The sequence below is a fragment of the Ruditapes philippinarum genome, unplaced genomic scaffold (genome assembly GCF_026571515.1).
Source record: "Ruditapes philippinarum isolate M1 unplaced genomic scaffold, ASM2657151v2 ctg2275_1_1_1_1, whole genome shotgun sequence".
Lineage (NCBI taxonomy): Eukaryota > Metazoa > Mollusca > Bivalvia > Venerida > Veneridae > Ruditapes > Ruditapes philippinarum.
The window spans coordinates 76565-99882 of record NW_026855491.1 but is presented as its reverse complement, the minus strand read 5'-3'; the positions used below and the strand labels follow the sequence as shown (position 1 = coordinate 99882).

General features: G+C 32.1%; 2 protein-coding genes across 2 annotated transcripts; one reads left to right on the top strand and one right to left on the bottom strand.

The window, feature by feature from the left end:
- Positions 1-733: 733 nt before the first annotated feature.
- Positions 734-23156, bottom strand: LOC132743529 (SAGA-associated factor 29-like; the record flags this gene model as incomplete). Its single annotated transcript, XM_060732061.1, is given in 5 exon segments — positions 734-776; positions 5257-5329; positions 6369-6444; positions 6959-7167; positions 23042-23156. Coding segments are annotated over 5 exon segments (444 nt in total), but the record flags the coding sequence as incomplete, so codon positions are not given.
- Positions 10973-14452, top strand: LOC132743527 (ceramide synthase-like). The gene is made up of 5 exons (XM_060732056.1): positions 10973-11313; positions 11725-11811; positions 12290-12497; positions 13229-13324; positions 14122-14452. Exons 1-5 carry the CDS (start codon positions 11186-11188, stop codon positions 14395-14397), a joined length of 795 nt encoding a protein of 264 aa, XP_060588039.1. The 5' UTR covers positions 10973-11185; the 3' UTR covers positions 14398-14452.
- Positions 23157-23318: the final 162 nt, after the last annotated feature.

Below are 23318 nucleotides of genomic sequence, written 5' to 3'. Positions count from 1 at the left end.
TTTCTTAATTGTGTAATTTGACGTAGACCAACATCAGCTAAAAATAGCGGTTTTTTTTAGTGTTTTGAATTATCTAAATTTAAAGCTGTGAATGACCCTGCATATATTTTCTATTTACGAAAGTTCAAAGAAAAATATATGTATAAAATAAATATAATCATCGAAAAATTTATATTTCACAAGCAAGTAAAAAAAAATATATTAAGTTGTAAGGAAAATTACTTTTCTCCAGGTTTGCTGACCCACAGTGGTAGTGTGACAGCATTCTGTTGTAATAAACTCATTAAAACACCTCTCCTCATAATTGGCTTCGGACGATCTGAATCTGTGAATGAAAAAACATGATTGATTGTCTGTATCTGAGTAGGTATGTGATACCAATTTGTTATAAATTTTATTCAAATATTGCTGCAGTTTATCTAATAAAGTGTTCCTGAAATTTCATTTTGAATCACTTAACTGTAATCATTATGCATGTAGGTTCAAATCCTGACTTTAACTCCTACACCAGTATTAAGAGTCAATATAATGGCAACAAAAGCACAGACAGCCAGATTGCTGTGGTTCTATCAAACACATAAATGGGCATCTGGTGTATTTTTTTCAGAACAAGACAGAAAATTTATTAAAAGAGCTCCAGTTTCATTGACTTTATCACTAGCAATGGTTGGTTTTCAGAAAAGAAATAACCGGAAAAAACCCTACTACCGAATCTACAAGATGTTCTCTTATGGGCCTTTATTTCAGTTATTTTATCAAGAGCTTTTCGAAGCAACCTGAAAAGAGAATAAAGTTATTGTATTGAATCATTTAAAGCTCCTAGAGGTTTTTTTTGTTATCCAACATAATATCAACTTTATAAATTTTAATGTAAATTCAAATGATGTTCAATAAAGAGGAAAAAAACATGAAACATGTCTAATTTTTTCCCAAATTACAACAAAAATATTAATTGCATTTACACAACATCCTTAGTGACTTTCTTCTATGTAAATTCCTATAAATTCTTAAAAAGGCAATTATTATCATTTAACATTTAATACCCGAGTAAAATGTTGCAACAGAAATATTTGATATAACTGCGGTGTATTTATTGTATAGGACAAAACCATAAACATAGCTATAATATGAGGAAACTCTTAAGTTTTTCAAAAATATTCATCCCAAAAAGAGGTCAAAGAAAGGTACGAACACACAAAATATTTGAAATATCAGTCAATAAATAATACAAGAGCTGTCGCGTAGGACAGCAACGCTCGACTATTCTTAGTGCTTGATAGTAAATAAATGCTTGATACAGTCACCTCCTCCTGTTTACAGGTTGGGGGTCATGATGGTGAACAAGTGTGCAAAGTTTCAAAGCCATATGTCAATGGACTTTGAAAATATTTGAACTATTACAAAAACTTTTACGTAAATTCTAAGTCAAAAAAGGGGCATAATTCTGTCAAAATGCTTGATACAGTTACCTCCTCCTGTTTACAGGTTGGGGTCATGATGGTAAACAAGTGTGCAAAGTTTCAAAGCCATATGTCAATGGACTTTGAAAATATTTGAACTATTACAAAAACTTTAACGTAAATTCTAAGTCAAAAAAGAGCTGTCGGTAGGACAGCAACGCTTGACTATTCTTAGTGCTTGATAGTAAAAAAAATTCTTGATACAGTTACCTCCTCCTGTTTACAGGTTGGGCTCATGATGGTGAACAAGTGTGCAAAGTTTCAAAGCCATATGTCAATGGACTTTGAAAATATTTGAACTATTACAAAAACTTTAACGTAAATTCTAAGTCGAAAAAGGGGCATAATTCTGTCAAAATGCTTGATAGAGTTACCCTCCTCCTGTTTACAGGTTGGGGTCATGATGTTAACAAGTGTGCAAAGTTTCAAAGCCATATGTCAATGGACTTTGAAAATATTTGAACTATTACAAAAACTTAACGTAAATTCTAAGTCGAAAAAAGGGGCATAATTCTGTCAAAATGCTTGATAGAGTTACCTCCTCTGTCTACAGGTTGGGTCATGATGTGAACAAGTGTGCAAAGTTTCAAAGCCATATTCAATGGACTTTGAAAATATTTGAACTATTACAAAAACTTTAACGTAAATTCTAAGTCGAAAAAGGGGCAAAATTCTGTCAAAATGCTTGATAGAGTTACCTCCTCCTGTTTACAGGTTGGGGTCATGATGTTGAACAAGTGTGCAAAGTTTCAAAGCCATATGTCAATGGACTTTGAAAATATTTGAACTATTACAAAAACTTTTACGTAAATTCTAAGTCAAAAAAGGGGCATAATTCTGTCAAAATGCTTGATACAGTTACCTCCTCCTGTTTACAGGTTGGGGTCATGATGGTAAACAAGTGTGCAAAGTTTCAAAGCCATATGTCAATGGACTTTGAAAATATTTGAACTATTACAAAAACTTTAACGTAAATTCTAAGTCAAACAAGAGCTGTCGGTAGGACAGCAACGCTTGACTATTCTTAGTGCTTGATAGTAAAAAAAATTCTTGATACAGTTACCTCCTCCTGTTTACAGGTTGGGCTCATGATGGTGAACAAGTGTGCAAAGTTTCAAAGCCATATGTCAATGGACTTTGAAAATATTTGAACTATTACAAAAACTTTAACGTAAATTCTAAGTCGAAAAAGGGGCATAATTCTGTCAAAATGCTTGATAGAGTTACCTCCTCCTGTTTACAGGTTGGGGTCATGATGTTAAACAAGTGTGCAAAGTTTCAAAGCCATATGTCAATGGACTTTGAAAATATTTGAACTATTACAAAAACTTTAACGTAAATTCTAAGTCGAAAAAGGGGCATAATTCTGTCAAAATGCTTGATAGAGTTACCTCCTCTTGTCTACAGGTTGGGGTCATGATGGTGAACAAGTGTGCAAAGTTTCAAAGCCATATGTCAATGGACTTTGAAAATATTTGAACTATTACAAAAACTTTAACGTAAATTCTAAGTCGAAAAAGGGGCAAAATTCTGTCAAAATGCTTGATAGAGTTACCTCCTCCTGTTTACAGGTTGGGGTCATGATGTTGAACAAGTGTGCAAAGTTTCAAAGCCATATGTCAATGGACTTTGAAAATATTTGAACTATTACAAAAACTTTAACGTAAATTCTAAGTCGAAAAAGGGGCATAATTCTGTCAAAATGCTTGATAGAGTTACCTCCTCTTGTCTACAGGTTGGGGTCATGATGGTGAACAAGTGTGCAAAGTTTCAAAGCCATATGTCAATGGACTTTGAAAATATTTGAACTATTACAAAAACTTTAACGTAAATTCTAAGTCAAAAAAGGGGCATAATTCTGTCAAAATGCTTGATAGAGTTACCTCCTCTTGTCTACAGGTTGGGTCATGATCGTGAACAAGTGTGCAAAGTTTCAAAGCCATATGTCAATGGACTTTGAAAATATTTGAACTATTACAAAAACTTTAACGTAAATTCTAAGTCGAACAAGAGCTGTCGGTAGGACAGCAACGCTCGACTATTCTTGTGCTTGATAGTAAAAAAAATGGCTGATACAGTTACCTCCTCCTGTCTACAGGTTGGGGTCATGAGGGTGAACAAGTGTGCAAAGTTTCAAAGCCATATGTCAATGGACTTTGAAAATATTTGAACTATTACAAAAACTTTAACGTAAATTCTAAGTCGAAAAAGGGGCATAATTCTGTCAAAATGCTTAATAGAGTTACCTCCACCTGTTTACAGGTTGGGGTCATGATGTTGAACAAGTGTGCAAAGTTTCAAAGCCATATGTCAATGGACTTTGAAAATATTTAAACTATTACAAAAACTTTAACGTAAATTCTAAGTCGAAAAAGGGGCATAATTCAGTCAAAATGCTTAATAGAGTTACCTCTTCCTGTCTACAGGTTGGGGTCATGATGGTGAACAAGTGTGCAAAGTTTCAAAGCCATATGTCAATGGACTTTGAAAATATTTGAACTATTACAAAAACTTTAACGTAAATTCTAAGTCGAAAAAGGGGCATAATTCTGTCAAAATGCTTGATAGAGTTACCTCCTCCTGTTAACAGGTTGGGGTCATGATGTTGAACAAGTGAGCAAAGTTTCAAAGCCATATGTCAATGGACTTTGAAAATATTTAAACTATTACAAAAACTTTAACGTAAATTCTTAGTCGAAAAAGGGGCATAATTCTGTCAAAATGCTTAATAGAGTTACCTCCTCCTGTCTACAGGTTGGGGTCATGATGGTGAACAAGTGTGCAAAGTTTCAAAGCCATATGTCAATGGACTTTGAAAATATTTGAACTATTACAAAAACTTTAACGTAAATTCTAAGTCGAAAAAGGGGCATAATTCTGTCAAAATGCTTGATAGAGTTACCTCCTCCTGTCTACAGGTTGGGGTCATGATGGTGAACAAGTGTGCAAAGTTTCAAAGCCATATGTCAATGGACTTTGAAAATATTTGAACTATTACAAAAACTTTAACATAAGTGGTTACGCCGACGCCGACGCTCGGGTGACTGCAATAGCTCTACTTATTCTTATCGAATAGTCGAGCTAAAAAGGGGCATAATTCTGTCAAAATGCTTGATAGAGTTACCTCCTCCTGTCTACAGGTTGGGGTCATGATGGTGAACAAGTGTGCAAAGTTTCAAAGCCATATGTCAATGGACTTTGAAAATATTTGAACTATTACAAAAACTTTAACATAAGTGGTTACGCCGACGCCGACGCTCGGGTGACTGCAATAGCTCTACTTATTCTTATCGAATAGTCGAGCTAAAAAGGGGCATAATTCTGTCAAAATGCTTGATACAGTTACCTCCTCCTGTCTACAGGTTGGGGTCATGATGGTGAACAAGTGTGCAAAGTTTCAAAGCCATATGTCAATGGACTTTGAAAATATTTGAACTATTACAAAAACTTTAACGTAAATTCTAAGTCAAAAAAGGGGCATAATTCTGTCAAAATACTTGATACAGTTACCTCCTCCTGTCTACAGGTTGGAGTCAAAATGGTGAACAAGTGTGCAAAGTTTCAAAGCCATATGTCAATGGACTTTGAAAATATTTGAACTATTACAAAAACTTTAACATAAGAGGTTACGCCGACGCTCGGGTGACTACAATAGCTCTTCTTATTCTTATCGAATAGTCGAGCTAAAAATATGAGAAACTGTTAATGTGATAAGAGGATTTACAATCACAACATTTTTGTTTTCTGTGCATCAAAATTGTTAAAGAAAATAGGTTGAGTTGCTTGTAGGACTTACTCTGCCTCTCCTTCAGCATCTTGCATGGCATTATTATACAATCCTCGTAGTTTGTTCTTGTAATAAGGTGTTACTGTAATAACAAAACAATATGGTTAGACTGCAATGTATTTCAATGTATATTTTCTAACCTTTATCTTTTAGCAAATATACATTTATTCTGAGTATTATATGGAACGATATTGTATAGTGTAATGTCAGCCTACTGTGTCTACCATTTTATATGGAAATTCTGATAAATTTTTATAAGAAGTTGCCATGTTTAGTTTGACTTGGTAGTTATGGTACATATTTATTAATCATTAAATATATCTTTTTCAAGTCTTCGATACAAAAATATAAGTATTATAAACAATAAGAGCTACATCATGTACATTTTTGGCTCTTCTTCCCTGAAAGATACATACATGTATCACTGTACCACTATTAACAATGGAAAGCATAAACATTCCCAATCTTCAGTCTGCATAAATGAGATTAAATTCATCAATATAAAAATATTTTAATACAAAAAGAAAACCCCTGAAATAACTTATCAATGTGTTGAAATAAATTGTTGAAAAAAAGGCCTTATGATGTACAGTACATTTTCGGGCGTAATTTACGGCCGTACGCCTGTTAACGGAAGCCCTTATGTACATATGTTTCATATATATATAAAATTGTTGTAAAATATCAGATGACATGTCTCAGTCTGTAAAGTATGCTGAATCTTAGAGTTACATATTCTGTCTTAATAATAAAATGAGCCGTGCCATGACAAAACCAACATAGTAGGTTTTGCGACCAGCATGGATCTAGACCAGCCTGGACATTCGCGCAGTCTGATCAGGATCCATGCTGTTCACTTACAAACCCTATAACAATAAAGAAACTGATAGCGAACAGCATGGATCCTGATCAGACTGCGCGGATGCGCAGGCTGGTCTGGATCAATAATGGTTGCAAACCCATTATGTTGGTTTTGTCATAACGCAGCTCATATATAAAATTGTCTATGCTTGTAAAATATCTGATGACAAGTCTCAGACTGTACAGTATGTTGAATCTTAGAGTTAAATGTTCTGTCTTAATAATAAAGTATGGAACCAGTTCATGAGAGCACCACTTACTTTTTTGTTCTTGCTGCATTCTCTCGTGAGTTTTGGCAATATTTGTCAAGTTGTTTTCTCCCCTAGTCCTCTCCTCCTGTATTAAGAGATAACATAGAATTTATAGAATATTCTATCAGAAAAACAAGTTAGTTTAAAGTTATCTTGAAACCCTGCACAACATGTCAAGAATCACCCCCATTAAAATAAATTTGACGCAGTGACCTACCCAGAATACCATCAACCCTCATGGAATCCACAGTTGCAGTGACCTACATGTAACCAGAATACCTAGTTAATGAGACACATGTATAATTAATCGGATTTCTTCAACCAGGTATTTTCTGTGTTCATTTCATGAGAATAATTCAGTTAACTTAAACTTTATGCTAGAATTCAGGATGTTAAGGTGTATATAGCAGTCTACAAGTCAATACATATTATTTATTTTATATGTATGCAATAAAGTAAGTTTATTGTCTTACAATAAACAACTACAAAAAAAAATCCAACAATTAATGTGCATTAGCGACTTTTCTTATCTTCTCTTATTTTAAAAAGATATGTTGATAATGTACATTATATCTTTTTAATTTAATACAACAATTTACCTGAACTTGATGGATTAAGTTAAATAGTTCTTTCAGATTATCCTTGATTCTCAGCTCTGCAGAAGCCACTGAACTTGATGTGCTCACTTCAGATGAAGCAGGACTCTGACCCTCCGGTGGCATGGTCTTGCTTCCTCCACCTCCTGACCCTTTAGTTCGACCCATACTTAATTCTGATACTTGTATCCACCAAGTTAAAGCCCAGTTCACTAAAAATGACCAATAATGCACATAGGGTTCAAAGTTATTCAATGACGAAGACTATGAAAGTAATTGTACTATCAATATGTACATTCATTATAACTCACAAGTATTTTACCATGACTTATTTACCATGCAGCCTGATGTACAGTAACTGGAGATAAGGAAAATTTGGCAATCTTTAATGTTACAAAATGGTAAAATAAAGTTTCATCATTATGAAAGGTTTTGTCATTATGCAGGATTGACAAAATCTATTGTCTGCATTGCCAAGGTTGTAAAAAAGGGACAAGCGGAAATTTTCAATACGTAAACAAGAGGGCCAAGACAGCCCTAGATTGCTCACCTGACCAAAGTTTGATGACAATTGAGACAAAAATGTGACCACTAGAGTGTTAACATAGTTTTTCCATGTTTGGGCAGTGTGACCTAGATTTTGATCCCAGGCGACGCATACTTCAACTTGACCTAGAAATCATCAAAACAAACTTGAGGACCAATTTCCAGAATATTTTGGATAACAACAGTAGCCACTAGAAAGTTAACAAGATTTTTCTATTTTTAGCTCCTGAGACCTTGTTTTCCACCAGAGATGACCCATGCATGTTCGAACTCATCCAAGCAATTAAATAGACAAGCATCCTGACCAAGTTTGATAACAATTGAGTCAAAATTATGACCACTGAACAGTTAACAAGGTTTTTCCATATTTACACCGTGTTACCTAGTTTTTGACCAAAGGTAACCCATATACGAACTTGACTTAGAAATCATCAAAACAAACAATCAGACCAATTTCCAGGATATCTGGATCAAAACAGTAGCAAATAGAGTGTTCACAAGATTTTTCTACTTTTAGTGCCTGTGATCTAGTTTTTCATCCAAAAAGACTCGTGTTAGAACTCATACGAGCAATTACCTAGACAAGTATCCTGACCAAGTTTGATGACAATTGAATCAAAAATATGACCATTAGTGTTAACAAGATTTTTTCCTTATTTGGGCAGTGTGACCTAGTTTTTGACCCAAGATGACCCATATTCAAACTTGACCTACAAATCATCATCAAAACAAACTTTCAGAGTCAGACCAATTTCCAGGATATTTGGATTAAAACAGTAGTCACTAGAGTGTTAAAAAGATTTTCTACTTTTAGCTAGTGTTCACGAACAAATGTGGATGGACCACAAACATTCAACGATCATAAAAGCTCACCTTAAGCTAGCTCAGGTGAGCTAAAATAAGTCAAAAATCATATTTTGCTGGCTAACATTACCTAAATGCCTTCATGTTCATACAAGGTGCAGGCTGCAGCCTGGGTTTATGCACAGGAACTTGAAATTCTATCACTATTAACGATAATATGCAAAAAATACCCCCTATATACTATAAAAAAAACCACAAGGCCTTTTAGCATTTTCCCAATTTGAGTCAAAGTAACGCATTTTCCCAATCGATCTGGTACTGGCACCATACCCAAAGAAAGTAGAGAAAAAAAACGCTGAGTACTTAAATGAAATTATATTAAATACAAAAGTCAGTTAATCACCATTTTCAATATCTTTAAAAAAAGTGATTTATAAAAAAAGTTGGAAGCACATTCATGATTGGTTCAGTTTTCTTAACCGTCTGCGCAAATTAACCCATTAAGGTCAATCTCTTAATCACGTGGTCAAACATTTTGGCAATATGGAGGCCAAGTGCCCGTAGGAAACTATTAGGTAGTTTATGTTCATAATAAGTTTTTTATGTCTCCATCCTTGGCTTATCAACAGAATATACATAGTTTTATCAAGGTATGTTTCGCTTTACTTCATGGTATGTTCGTTGTTCGATGAATGAATATAAGCATGTCAGATTCCAGGGGCGATTACAGAACATGATTTCCTGTGACAAAAATTGTAATTGATGTGTTTTATAGCTCATCTTTATGAGTGCCAATGTATATTTGCTTTATATATGTGTATGCTAATGCTTTTTTTTTTTTTAAATATTTAGATAATATGGAATTAGAAAAATACATGAAATTGGGGTGGGTCTGGGAGGGGTGTCCCCTCCTATAGACTGAGAAATTTCATCTTGATAAAAATCTTAGTAAAACTATTTATTAAAATGCATTCCTTTAATAATTATTGTCTTCATAAAACACGCCATGTTTTTAATTTACAAATAATAATTTTCAATTTCTTAATTATCGGGCTTTTGCAAACAAAATGAAAATACTAAGATAGTTAAATATTAGTGTACAATGCAACACATCTATTTGCCACTATCTGTGATATTTATTTCATTAGACCTTTGGAAAGTAATAAACCAATCAATTATGCAGTTTAAACATTGAAGTCATTCAAGCATGTTGATAGATAAACATCTCTGCCAAGCCCCCAGGCAGGAGATTAACAACTGGATGACAGCAATAAATATTTTGATATGGGAGTACACTACAGCCAATAAAGTTTGAAACTGACAAAAATATATCCCAGCCCAACTGGTTAACGGCAAACAGGACGTTTCGGCCCCAAACCAAATCGGCCCCAGTAGAAAAATCGGCCCCTGGACGTTTTGGCCCTTTTCCGCGAGACGTTTCGGCCCTACTATATAGTACAGACAATTAATTAAATTAATTCACAACAATTGATTTAATTACAATTAAACAATTATGACACTTTAATTCTTTAAATAATTATTTATTATCTTTTGATCTCTTGAACCATTTAGATATACGTTAATGTTTTAAAGGTGTAACAAACAATAAAAGGCAGTTTAATCCTTAATTTGTAAAACAAACCACTAAACCTTCTTGATTAAAAAAGTTAATTACAATTAATTCATATGAAAACATTATTTTTTTATCTTAATTAAACTATAGGCCTACGTATTTTTTTCAAGGTGTAACTAATTAACTATTTATAGCTTTATGTAAGTATGGTTTTGGTAAAGATTAAATCTTTTACGTAAAATATATAAGAGTTATCGTAAATCTTTCAAGGTACTTGGAAATTGGTGTTCCACTTATGAAAATTGTCATTTATGATTATTATAACTATGAAATTTTAATATACCGGTTTAAAACACAGTACTTATTCTGGGGCCGATTTGGTAAAGGGCCGAAACGTCTGGGGCCGAAACGTCTTGGGTAATTTGGGGCCGATACGTCTTGGGGCCGAAACGTCTCGAAATCGGTTAACGTATCTTTGGGCCAAGCTGGGAGGGGGGGGGGGGCTGCAGCCCTGAAGCCCGGGTCTGTATCTGCCACTGGATTCCTGGGTTGATTATTGGTGGACTTTCCCTACGGATCTGCCTTCAGCATTCACATCATGCCATAGTATATAAAAAGGGTACACTGAAGACCTTAAGCTATTAGTACTAGTTGGGCGATTCATTTGAAACAGATAAACAAGTATTTTACTAGTGGCTGACGAGATTTACTTCACAATTATTAAATGATCTTAATTGTCTATATAATATGAACATTTAAAAAAAGTTCACATCAAAAAACAAAGTAAAAAAAATAATATTTTATCGCGAAATTATATTACAAAAATGGACTTTGCTTATCACAAAGAAGTGGACAATTATAAACTTGAAATTGGAGAGTTTTATAACTAATGTAAATTTGTACATACACTTACCAGTAAAAGTTGTAATGAATGATTTAGTTAAATGCAAAAAAAGAAATTTTCCTTAAAAAAATTGTATTTACATTTTTTCAGCGTATTCTTTGTTACACACCTTTTGATTGGCTTTTCAGATCCGGGATAAAACAATAAATCCTGTCAAGTGCCGTACCTCTAAAAATTGTGTGAAGTAGGTCGATTCAGATAAATTTAGGATACAGATCACTTTTAAGCATCATTCAGTATCCAAACAATCTTGGATGGAAGAAATCGTAGTTAATAATTACTTTTGCAAAACAAAATTATAGAAATCATCCTCTGAAGCGAGTTCAAGATTCAGTACTTTACGGAATAAGGGACCACCATCACGGAGTTTATCATGTGTGTTTAACCGGTGACGATGTAAACAATGGGTGTAATTACATTGATATCTGGTGGAATTTTCTTCATTTCTTTAAATGCTCTGGTTAGAAACTGTTTAAAGCATGTATTTAACAGTAAACTTTCAGTCACAGACCAGTATTTTATCACTGAAAAGTAAGTATTCACAAAACAATATTTTAGTTTCCATCACACCTCCAAAAAATTTCTGAGCTCGTGAATATCGTGCTAAAATGCACACCCGACACAGTTGTACTACTTTTGAAGAAAATAATATGGTTAATCCACAATGAAAACCTTTCTATAATATATCAGTATATAATTTATTCGACAACCTGCAGTTTTAATAAAATAATATTAATTTTTTGGTGATTTTGCCCTTTCTTATAGATCTATTTTATGCATAACTTAAATGTATACATTGTCAAGGTAATATGTACAATGTATATAATTTTTATCCAGTTACAATTTATATCTTGATTAAAATCAATTTGCGTTTAAGATCCAGGACAAACGTAAAAGTTGTGTATTAAATTAATTAAATTTTGATAATTATGTTTTATATAGGTGTGTGAATGCAATTCAGGCTATTTTAGCAACAGTGGTTGGAGTCATTATTGCAAAGTCATGTCAAGAAAATATCATGACTGATGTGTAAGTAATTTATTAAAATACCTTACTTTTAAAAGTTATTTTAGCACCAATTTAAAATTTTATAATTGGCTAAATAGCACTTTACTATAATACTGCTTGTGGTTGTGCTAGAAAACTTGATTTAAATTTTAAAAGTTTAAATTTTCAGGGTGAATTAAAAGTTACACAGGGATTAAAAGGGATGTGATTGTAGGTCCCTTTACATGTCCAGGGAAAGCAAGGGGAAAAAGCACTCAGAAGATCCATGATTTTTCATCATTGATAGATGCTGAAGTTAAATTACCCATTTGCATTTGAATTTAAGGGCAGAGAAATGAAAAAAGTTATTTGGTTTAAGCTGAAGGGTGTAGCTCTTCAAGGTTTAAATTTAATTTGGGAAGAATTGACAACTCTAAAGGGATTATTGCTCTTCAGAGGGCTTTTCTGTAGAGGTTGCACTGTAATAATGTAAATTACATGTATGTATTTTATCTTTCAGGCACTGGCTGACAAACACTTATGCCTGGTTTGGTCTTTCATACTTTTTGTATGACATTTGGGCCATGTACAACACTCACTTCTACCTCAATCTAGATATTATGTTAAAGATGAACAATAAGGAAAGAATTAGTCACTTTGTGAAATTCAACAAAGCTATGCTTGTACACCATGTTATTCTTCCATTTATCTTCTTTCCAAGTATTTTGGTAAGTGACAATGTCAGCTTTTAAAATTTTGTCAAGTAAATGAAAAAATTACCTAGTTTAATCTAATTTTCAGATACCGTTTACTTCATTTTAAATAACTAAGTGCACTTTATTGTATAACAAGCTTAGTAGTGAAAGTAATCATGTGCCTGTGTCACTGATTTAGAGCCAGACCATCCTGCACATCTATCCAATTCTGATAAAACTCTACATTGCTCTGTAAGATGTTTAGCATTTTGATTTTGAAATCCCTTAGTTTACAAGGCACTGTTTTCAAAGCAAGGCTTTAGTGATTTGGTCTTGAAATCCCTTAGTTCCAAAGCCAAAGCACGGCATGGCCATTGCTCATTCTGCAGGGTAAAGCTTATTTCTCTTTGGGAAAAATTTATGTGATGTTATGAAACAATGATTGAAATCTTTGCTTGTCTTCATATTCCTGATTTTCTTGACAGATATGATATATAGTCAAAATGTACCATATCTGGGTTGATATCTTTAAAAGTTTACATTCTTGTTCATATGTTGGCAGTAATAAAAGTTTGTGTTAACAGTAAATCTCCTTTTGATCCTTCTAGAAATTATGCGACTGCTTTTTTTTTTACATAAAATATTTTAATAAAAGTTTTGACCCTTGTATATGAAGAACCTGAATATCTTTTTCATAAGATATTGAAAATTGTCATGAAACATTTTGTAAGGATTTATTTACAATGTAGATCATATTCTTTCAGTATTTCCGTAATAACAAGGGAGACTACTTTGTTGGAGTTCTGTATACATGTGAAGCTGCAATTCCTTTTATAGCAGTAAGATTCATTCTGTCACAGGTGAGTTGATTTTATTTTAGCGTAAAATGAATTCTGTAACAGGTGAAGAGATTCATTTTAGTTTGAGATAAAAAATTGTGAAAATGTACAGTAATTTAAATGAAATTTCTTGAATTTGAAATTTAAGAAATTACAATATTATAAGTTAAAGCGGCACGCCTCCAGATTCATGCTAATTTTCATGAAAATTTTGAAATGTGTTTAAAAGTATTATTCAGTGAAATAACCAAAAGGAAGCAATTTATACGACATCAATGGCACTTAAAACCCACGTGAATAAACTAAAAAGAGGACAAAATATGCAAAAATGTCCCTTACTGCGTTAGTAATGCAGTAGAAATATAGTTATAAATACTGAAAAATCGGTCATTAATCGCACATAACATGTAAATTATTACTAGAACTTTGATTCTGAACACTTTTCCTAAAATCTAAGTATATTTTTCTCAGGTTTGATTTTATTGAAATATTTTCGCTCATCTGGAGGCAAGCAGCTTTAAGAAGTAGCTAGCTAGCATACAAACAAAAGTAATGGACAAAAAAATGATATTTTAATGTTTTAATTGAGTACTGCACCAATTCAAAATATTTCGGGGGTTCTTTTATGGAGAAATCGGGTTATAGGAAAAAAAAATCATTAAGTAGATCAAATAAGTTTAAGATCACAAATTAAGGATACAAATATGAAGCTGATTAAAAATTTTTGGTTGGATTAAAAAACAAAATGTCATTTGCAAAAATTATCTACTTTAAGTTCTTTTAATTAACTATTTTAAATTTCTTTACTTTCATTTCAGTTGAAGATTAAAGACAATATTATATACATTATAGCCGGGTTATTAATGATAGTAGTGTTCTTTCTGGTACGGGTCTGCATCTTTCCATACCTATACATGAGCTATGCACGATATGCGGACATTCCGTTCTTTCAAGTACCATCAAGTATACCTCTGAAATGCAATATAGGATGTTTACTGATATTAGTTTTACAATTACATTTCCTGTATTTAATGATAAGGGGTGCATATAGGGAATTTTATAAAATGTATGAAAGACGTATACACAAGTGTTGATGTATTTCAGGTGGCATTTACATGTTTTGTTGCAATATTTTTTTTTGTGATAAATATTATTGTGCCCCCAAGTTAGTTGCGGGCATTTAGATTTACCCTTGTCCGTCCGTCTGTCCGTCCGTCCTTCCGTCCGTCCTTCCGTCCGTCCGTCTGTTCACTTTTGTGTCGCACGTAACTTAAAAAGTAATTGACATAGAGTCATGAAACTTTACAGGAATGTTGATCAGCATGTGTTGTTGTGCACCTGGGTATTTTTGTCTGGATATTTTTAGTATTTTCAGAGTTATTGCCCTTGACTTAGTAAAATTTTGCAATTTTCAACTTGTGTCGCATGTAACTCAAAAAGTATTTGACCTAGAGTCATGAAACTTTACAGGAATGTTGATCAGCATGTGTAGTTGTGCACCTGGGTATTTTCGTCTGGATATTTTTAGTATTTTTAGAGTTATTGCCCTTGACTTAGTAAAATTTTGCAATTTTCCACTTGTGTCGCATGTAACTCAAAAAGTATTTGACCTAGAGTCATGAAACTTTACAGGAATCTTGATCAGCATGTGTTGTTGTGCACCTGGGTATTTTCGTCTGGATATTTTTAGTATTTTCAGAGTTATTGCCCTTGACTTAGTAAAATTTTGCAATTTTCAACTTGTGTCGCATGTTACTCAAAAAGTATTTGACCTGGAGTCATGAAACTTTAAGGAAATGTTGATCAGCATGTGTAGTTGTGCACCTGGGTATTTTCGTGTGGATATTTTCAGTATTTGTAGAGTTATTGCCCTTGACTTAGTAAAATTTTGCAATTTTCAACTTGTGTGGCATGTAACTCAAAAAGTATTTGACCTAGAGTGATGAAACTTTACAGGAATGTTGATCAGCATGTGTTGTTGTGCACCTGGGTATTTTGGTCTGGATATTTTTAGTATTTTCAGAGTTATTGCCCTTGACTTAGTAAAATTTTGCAATTTTCAACTTGTGTCGCATGTAACTCAAAAAGTATTTGACCTGGAGTCATGAAACTTTACAGGAATGTTGTTCAGCATGTGCAGTTGTGCATCAGATATTTTCGTCTGGATTTATTTAGTATTTTTAGAGTTATTGCCCTTCACTTAGAAACTTTTGCAATTTTCAACTTGTGTCGCATGTTACTCTAAAAGGATTTGACATAGTCATTAATTAAACCTTATGGGCAGGTTGCTCAGCATATTTAGATTTGCACCTTGGGTTTCGCTTGTGGATTTATCCAGTATTTGTAGAGTTATTTCCCTTGACTTAGTAAAAAGATTGACAGAACAGTGGCGCGGTGGGGGCACCTGTGTCCTATGGACACATTTCTAGTTACCAAAGATATGCAATCCATAATAAGGACGGTGTATTTTAGCTCACCTGTCACAAAGTGACAAGGTTAGCTTTTGTGATCGCAATTCGTCTGTCTGTCAGTACGCTTTTACTTAAAACAACATTTTAGATTCTCCTCATAAATTGCAAAGCCAATTTCATTCAAACTTCACAGGAATGTTCCTTTGGTGGTCACCATTAAAAATTTCTTTTACAAAACCCGAAGAGCTACAGCTTAGATATTTAGCATGAATCATCTTCTAGTGAGTGTCTACCAAGTTTGTTCAAATAAAAGCCCAGGGGTCAAAATTGCTCCTGCACCAGTAGTCATTGATTTTCCTTATATGTATGTAGTAAAAACTTTAAAAAATCTTCTTAAAAAAACCCCAAAAAACAACAAAGAGCTAGAGCTTAGGTATTTGGCAAGAAAGTGAGTGTCTACCAAGTTTTTTTTCAACAAAGAGCCCTGGGGTTTTGACTGTCCTTTTATGTAAATAGTAAAGTAAAAAAATCTTTAAAAAAAACCCCAAAGAGTCAGAGCTTACAATATTACTTTTTCCTTGTCATTGAGAGTTTTTATTTTCAGGTGAGCGATTTCAGGGCCATCATGGCCCTCTTGTTAAGTTATTTAAAGTTAAATTATATATGAAAATAAGATTATGTAAAATACTTAGAGTGCCATGTTTATAATTAATGATTACTGTGTTCTGCTATTTATTAACTGATTATCATCCTATCATTGGAAGGTCAGTGTTCAGATATGCAAATATCTTACTTTGTAAATCAATAATTTTGGAAATAAACTTTATTTAACTTTAAATGAAACTGATCAATGGAATATATATATGACTGTATCAAGTAGTTTTTAGAAAATGGGGCTTTAATATGAACAAATATAAGTTTTTTTATGAAATATATTGATGATCATTATGTCACATTATAGAACTGGTAACAAATAACAGAAAAGATTTGTTAGCTACTGGCTAGCTTCGTTTATAGAGCTTCTGGTCAGAATTCTTAGGGTATGGGTAAGAATCCAAATCTTGCAAAGTTAGAAAAATATTACATGTATTAAATAAAAAGTCAAAAGTAAAGTATATCTAGATATGCAGAAAGAAATATCTTATTTAAGTTTTACTATTATTTTATATGCAGTTATTTTCATTCAGGGTAACGAAAAATACCTGTATGTTTTATTTGTTATGAAATTTTCATGCACAAAATTGTTTTGGTAAAGTTTTTTTCATATTAAATTATGTTAACTAAAATTGGTCAACCTGCATATAGAGCCCGTTTGAAAAGGAGTAATTCATTTGCCCTGCTTTCAATTTGGAACAGTCCATTTTAAAGTTGAAGTATTTCAGTATCAAAAGCACAAAAATTGAACTAACATCATTTTAGAGTCTAGTCAGTCAGTATGGATATACAGGCTGCCCTGGCTTTATACTGGTTGCAAGGGCAAATCACTTTGGGTTCAAGTTGGTTATCGGTCATTGTATCATAGTTTAGAGACCTTTCTATTGAAAATGTGTAACAGATAAATCGTATACCCATACAAGCACAGTGTGCTAACTGGAGTGCAAGTTTTAGTTAGATACAAATAGAGCATGCTCGTTCATTAGCTACCATTATTCTGGGGTTTACTTATTGTGAAGACAGGGAAATGGGTATCGGTAGAAAAGCCATATTCAGATATTTGTACATTGGTTACTTTTTTCTGGGGTTTCATATTTTGATGACAGGGACATGTTTTTATTTTTGCCTATGATATAAAAGAGAAAGAACATCAAAAAAACTTGGCCGATCTATACACAGCGGAAATCAGAAAGCCCACCGATGCCCTATCTATAAGATTCAGGACTAGTATGTATGAGATAAGATCAAAATCGTGTGTGCTTTATGTCAAAGTAATAGATGGATATTTTAATGTTCTTGATCATGTACATTGTTGTGATGTGATTATAATTTTGCTCACTTTCTTTTTTCCTTTATTGTTTGATACTTTTAAATGATATTGTAAAATCTTTCATTTTTATACCTTTGTAGAAAAATAAAAGATGTTCCATCAGTGATACATAAATGATATAATTTACTGTATTATTTTTTGTATATATCCCTGATCATAATGAATAATCAGTGTCTTCTCTTTTATCGTATCAAATATTCCTTTTTAGGGCTAAGGTTTTTTTTAAATTTGTCTGAAGTCTTTAGGTTAGACCTGATGGTTGGGAATTTTGTCAGCATTGTTTTTAATTTATTAAGTTTTTCTGAAGGTATGTTAGAATAATGTTTTATCATTAGCTCTAAATCAAAATCCATTTGAAAAAAATGTTACATTCTTTATTTGTTGTTAAGTAACAAGATTGTTTAAAACATTTTTTTGTTGCCCACTCAATATTTGTTTTTGCCATTGAAAGTTCTTTTCAAATTAATGTACAAGATTATAATGCATTTTCTTATTTGCAAAATATATAATATTGAGTTTGATAGATGTGTTCCTGGTTATCCAGTATTATTTATAATTTATATTCAGTATTTTTTGCTGATTAGCATTGCTCATATATATATTATTTATAGATAAAATATGAAATCCTTACTTCTCTTCCATAAATATTTCGTGAATGTGGTCAGGACATAATTCCTGTCTTATTTTTTTAATGTAACAAAACCATCATACAACATTTATTTATCCTTGGTCAAACAACAGAAAATAAAATGATTTGAAATTGACAGTTTAAGTTTTCTATTTGTCATGTAATTTGTGTTTGTCTGTGTTTACTTAAAGTAAAGAATAGGCTGTTATTTTTAGTTTGTCAACTTGTACTTTATTAGATTTACATACAAATGAAATTTGTTTGTTTTGAAAGAACATGTTTTGTATCACATTGAGAAGCGAGTACAAAGCTTGAGCCAAAATTTTGGACATATATGATATCATCATTTTAATGTGTGCTATATAGCATATTATTTGAGAGAAGCGAACTAATTTTCTTTAGATTAAGAAAAAAAAAAACAGCACATGTACAATAGCAATACGGTATATAAATTATATCACTGTTTACAGAAAATGGCTCTGTCCTGTTGTCTTTTATGTTATAATATTTTAATTTATGTAAGAACTATTTGAGATTGTCATCTTATCTTTACATTGAATGACACATACATGATATATTTGGTATAATAATTCCTCTGCGAAACTCAAAGTGATAAAAATTATGACACATGCCCTGACTATTGGTCATGGGGAATGTTTTTTCTACTTTTCTATTTACTCAGATGAGCAATATTACTGTCCACTTTGGACTTGTTGTTGTTATTTTTTTTCATCAGTTACCTCACAATCTTTTCATTATATGAAATAAAATCACAGTCTGAATAATTTGTTTGTTTTTAATCATTATTGATTTTAGTGCATGCAGTTTTTATTGCTGAATTATGACTGTAATTAATGAACCATTTAGTGTAATAGTACGAACCAATTTTAAAGACTTTTTATCTCTTTACAAACATTAATAAAAAGGGGAAAGATTGACACATATATAATTATATCATTGCTTATGTATTAATTAATAGCATATTGTAATTGAAACTGAAATTTTAATTGTTTACATGGATCCAAATTCTAAAAGGGCATTATGTACAGTGTTTACAATGATCTTTGGAAAGGTTTGTTTAAAAAATACAATGATTTTATAACATTCATTCATAGCAATATAGATCTACTTTAAACTTATTATTAGTGATAAAGCCCTTATGAAGGCTTATCTCTATATATAGAGATAAGTACGGAAGCATGGAGAGGACATAGTCGATTTATTTTAATAATCTGTGGGAACAACTTATTTGTCGAAGTATTTTTTATTAATCTGTGGGAACAACATGTTTTGTGAGAAAAATCTTTTTTTATTCTGTGGGAACAACATATTTTGTGAGAAAAATCTTTTTTTATTCTGTGGGAACAACATATTTTGTGAGAAAAATCTTTTTTTATTCTGTGGGAACAACATATTTTGTGAGAAAAATCTTTTTTTATTCTGTGGGAACAACATATTTTGTGAGAAAAATCTTTTTTTATTCTGTGGGAACAACATATTTTGTGAGAAAAATCTTTTTTTTAATCTGTGGGAACAACTTATTTTGTGAGAATTTTTTTTTTTATTCTGTGGGAACAAACTATTTTCTGCTATATTTTTTTCAATATCTTGTTCCCTCAAGATAATAAGTTGTGCGAACAAATTAATTATGTTGTTCCCACAACATAATTCAACCAATCAAATTCATGCATCTTGTTGTCAGAAAAATGGATAGAAATGTTTTAATTAAACAGTATTTTGAAATGGGTTTGAAGTATGAATTGTGTGCAAATGGCGACTTTTTAAAAAGGGACTTAACTTTGCAGTCACTCTTTGTGGCAATCGCTATTTTGATTGGTTGAATTATGTTGTGGGAACAACATAATTAATTTGTTCGCACAACTTATTATCTTGAGGGAACAAGATATTGAAAAAATATCGCAGAAAATAGTTTGTTCCCACAGAGTAAAAAAATAATTTTTTCTCACAAAATAAGTTGTTCCCACAGAATAAATTTTTTTTTTACTCAAATTAAGTTGTTCCCACAGAATAAAAAAAGATTTTTCTCACAAAATATGTTGTTCCCACAGAATAAAAAAAGATTTTTCTCACAAAATATGTTGTTCCCACAGAATAATTTTTTTTTTTACTCAAATTAAGTTGTTCCCACAGAATAAAAAAAGATTTTTCTCACAAAATATGTTGTTCCCACAGAATAAAAAAAGATTTTTCTCACAAAATATGTTGTTCCCACAGAATAAAAAAAGATTTTTCTCACAAAACATGTTGTTCCCACAGATTAATAAAAAATACTTCGACAAATAAGTTGTTCCCACAGATTATTAAAATAAATCGACTATGTCCTCTCCATGCTTCCGTAGATAAGGGCTGTATCACTAATATACGTATATTTTGTGATGTATTGATTAAATGTCAAGTTCCTGTGATAGGAGCCCGGTACAGAATTTTGATGAATTGGATTTATGGATTTTTTAACTGAACAATTTTAACTAAAACATTTCATGTTTTGCTTTTTCACAAATAATGTCTATCCTGGACAATATCTATCTCGTGGTGCTCTTTTTTAAACAATTTGCCAGGTAGTATCTTATTTTCCAGGTAGGCTCTTATGGAAATTTTTCACATGAAGATATACACATTTGAACTACATTTAATGTAGATTCTACACATTATTTTTTTTAAAGGAAACAAAATAATTTAGCACGATAAATTGATGTATGTGACCATGAGGGTCTTTCAAAATTTGATTGCAAGACTCTATTCCAGTATTATAGACTAGTCTGAAAATGACACATTTTGAAAAGTCATAATTTTGGAATCTGTCGGCTCTTATTTTCTTTTCGAAACATTGTTTGTCGACAAAATGGAGCAGAGCGGTTACAATATAGATCTATATGAGGTTGCAAAAATCAAGAATCCTTATCCAACGTCTTACAAGTAACGTTACTATCTTGAATCAAATTTATTTAGAACAGACTTAATGATCAAGGTAACTAAGTCTATCACAAATCAATGTATCATGATAATTCAAAATGTGTTTACGGTAAAATTATAAATTCTAGAGACTTTTGGGCATTATAACACAATAAAGGGACATTTTCGTGAACATCGTGCAACAGTTAAAAACTGTCGATTTTCTGTGCTTTCTCTTGGCCCATTTATTTCCATTAAAATATTAATTTTGCATTGTGTTGGCATGCATATTGGCATTGCCGTCGTAAGTTAACAATTGTATGTAAAATCAGGGCAGAATTACCACATGATAAAGGATTTAAACAAAATAAACAGTGAATTTTAATCATAAATTCAAATTTTGTTGGTTTAAATTCCAAAATAATAGTCCAGCTTATCTAAAATTCTGTTAACATGGTGGTAGAATCGTTTTTCATTAGAAGTTAAACTTGAGTGTATTATCATTCAAAAAAATATTTTACATTCCGATACATATTTACTTCCAAAACAGTGGTTTTGTAACAAATAAAAAACACAAGTTTGGCTCCCGCGAAATTTTGAATACTTGTTACTGGTTGGTCAACGGGATACTTGTCGCTGATTGGTCGGGCTACCCCCTAGATACCATATATAAGGAGCCTTGTTGTTAGGCTGGCACGTTCAGATTCATACATAAATCTGTAGAGACAAGCTGGAAAAAATGCGCTCTCACAAAGAAGCAAAATCTTCATATTATTCGTAAGTGTTTTGATAAATTAAAGGCTTAAATTGGTGCATGAATATAACATTTTTAAAATAGTATATCTCTTTTTTGATATTTTAAGGTAAATTCTATGAATTTAATCATTTTCGTTATGAGTTTTATGCTGCAGCTAAATGATAGTGGGCGGGGTAAGGTTAGTTTGACGACTTAGTCCGTGAAAAATAATTAAACTCATTTCAAACCTTAGCTCTTAATAATATTATCACACTTGTCCTACACGTAGTGTGTAAATTTCTTTAGTGTAGAAAATTATTTTGAATTTAAAAAATGCCGCCATACCAACTAAACTTTCACAAGTCGATTGTTGACATTCCTTGAGAGAAGTCCATGTCACAGGGTTCGAATTTAAGCTGGCATACTGGCAAAATGCCAGTTAAAATCTAATAATGCCAGTAAAAATTACTCTAGCTGGCATTTATTTGCAAGTGACTGTTCATTTTGGACTTTTACATAATTGATATCTTCTGAGCTGATGATGATGCTTGGCAACTGCCTGCTGCAGAAACTGATGATGTTTACTGTACCAGATGCAGTAATTGATGAAGTTTACCTTAAAAACTTAAAAATCAATTTTTGGTTGCTCTATTTAATAATTTTATTTTTTCTGTGACTATGTTTTGATGGACTATTTATAACAGCCAAACACATGTTGTTTTATCAGGGTCCAATGTAAATGCGTAGCACTCCTCTGTAAAGTGTTTACTTATAAGCTGAAATATTTATTTAAGTAGATCAGTACCTCTGAGTTTTCAGGCTGTTGGTGTAATCGGAAAGTACAAAATATGCTAAAATAATGAAGGTCCTAAGAATTGTCATACCATAATATATTCAAAATACATTGTCATTGTGTATTATAATAATAAGATACATGATAATGGAAATGCCAGTTGACTACCTCATATTGCCAGTTAATCATTTGATCACTTGCAAAAATTTGCAAGTAGAAATTATTGCAAAATTCTATCCCTGTGTCATTAAACAGGTTAGATAAATAACTCACACTTTAACATTTCATTCGGCCAAACAAAATATTTTATCCCCATATTATGAAAGAAACATATTTTAAATAAAAGTGTAGATGGTCAGAATCATTTTCACTTTCGTTTTGCATAGCAACCGACTGTTGCTATATATAGATAAGGGGATTCCCGGATAATTATATCAAATAATCTTCAATATTAAGGATTGGATATAGTAATTTATCTAAAGATTTGTATATCATGAGTATTATTTATATTTTTATAACACGTTGGTATGCTGCATGTAAGAGTTCTTAG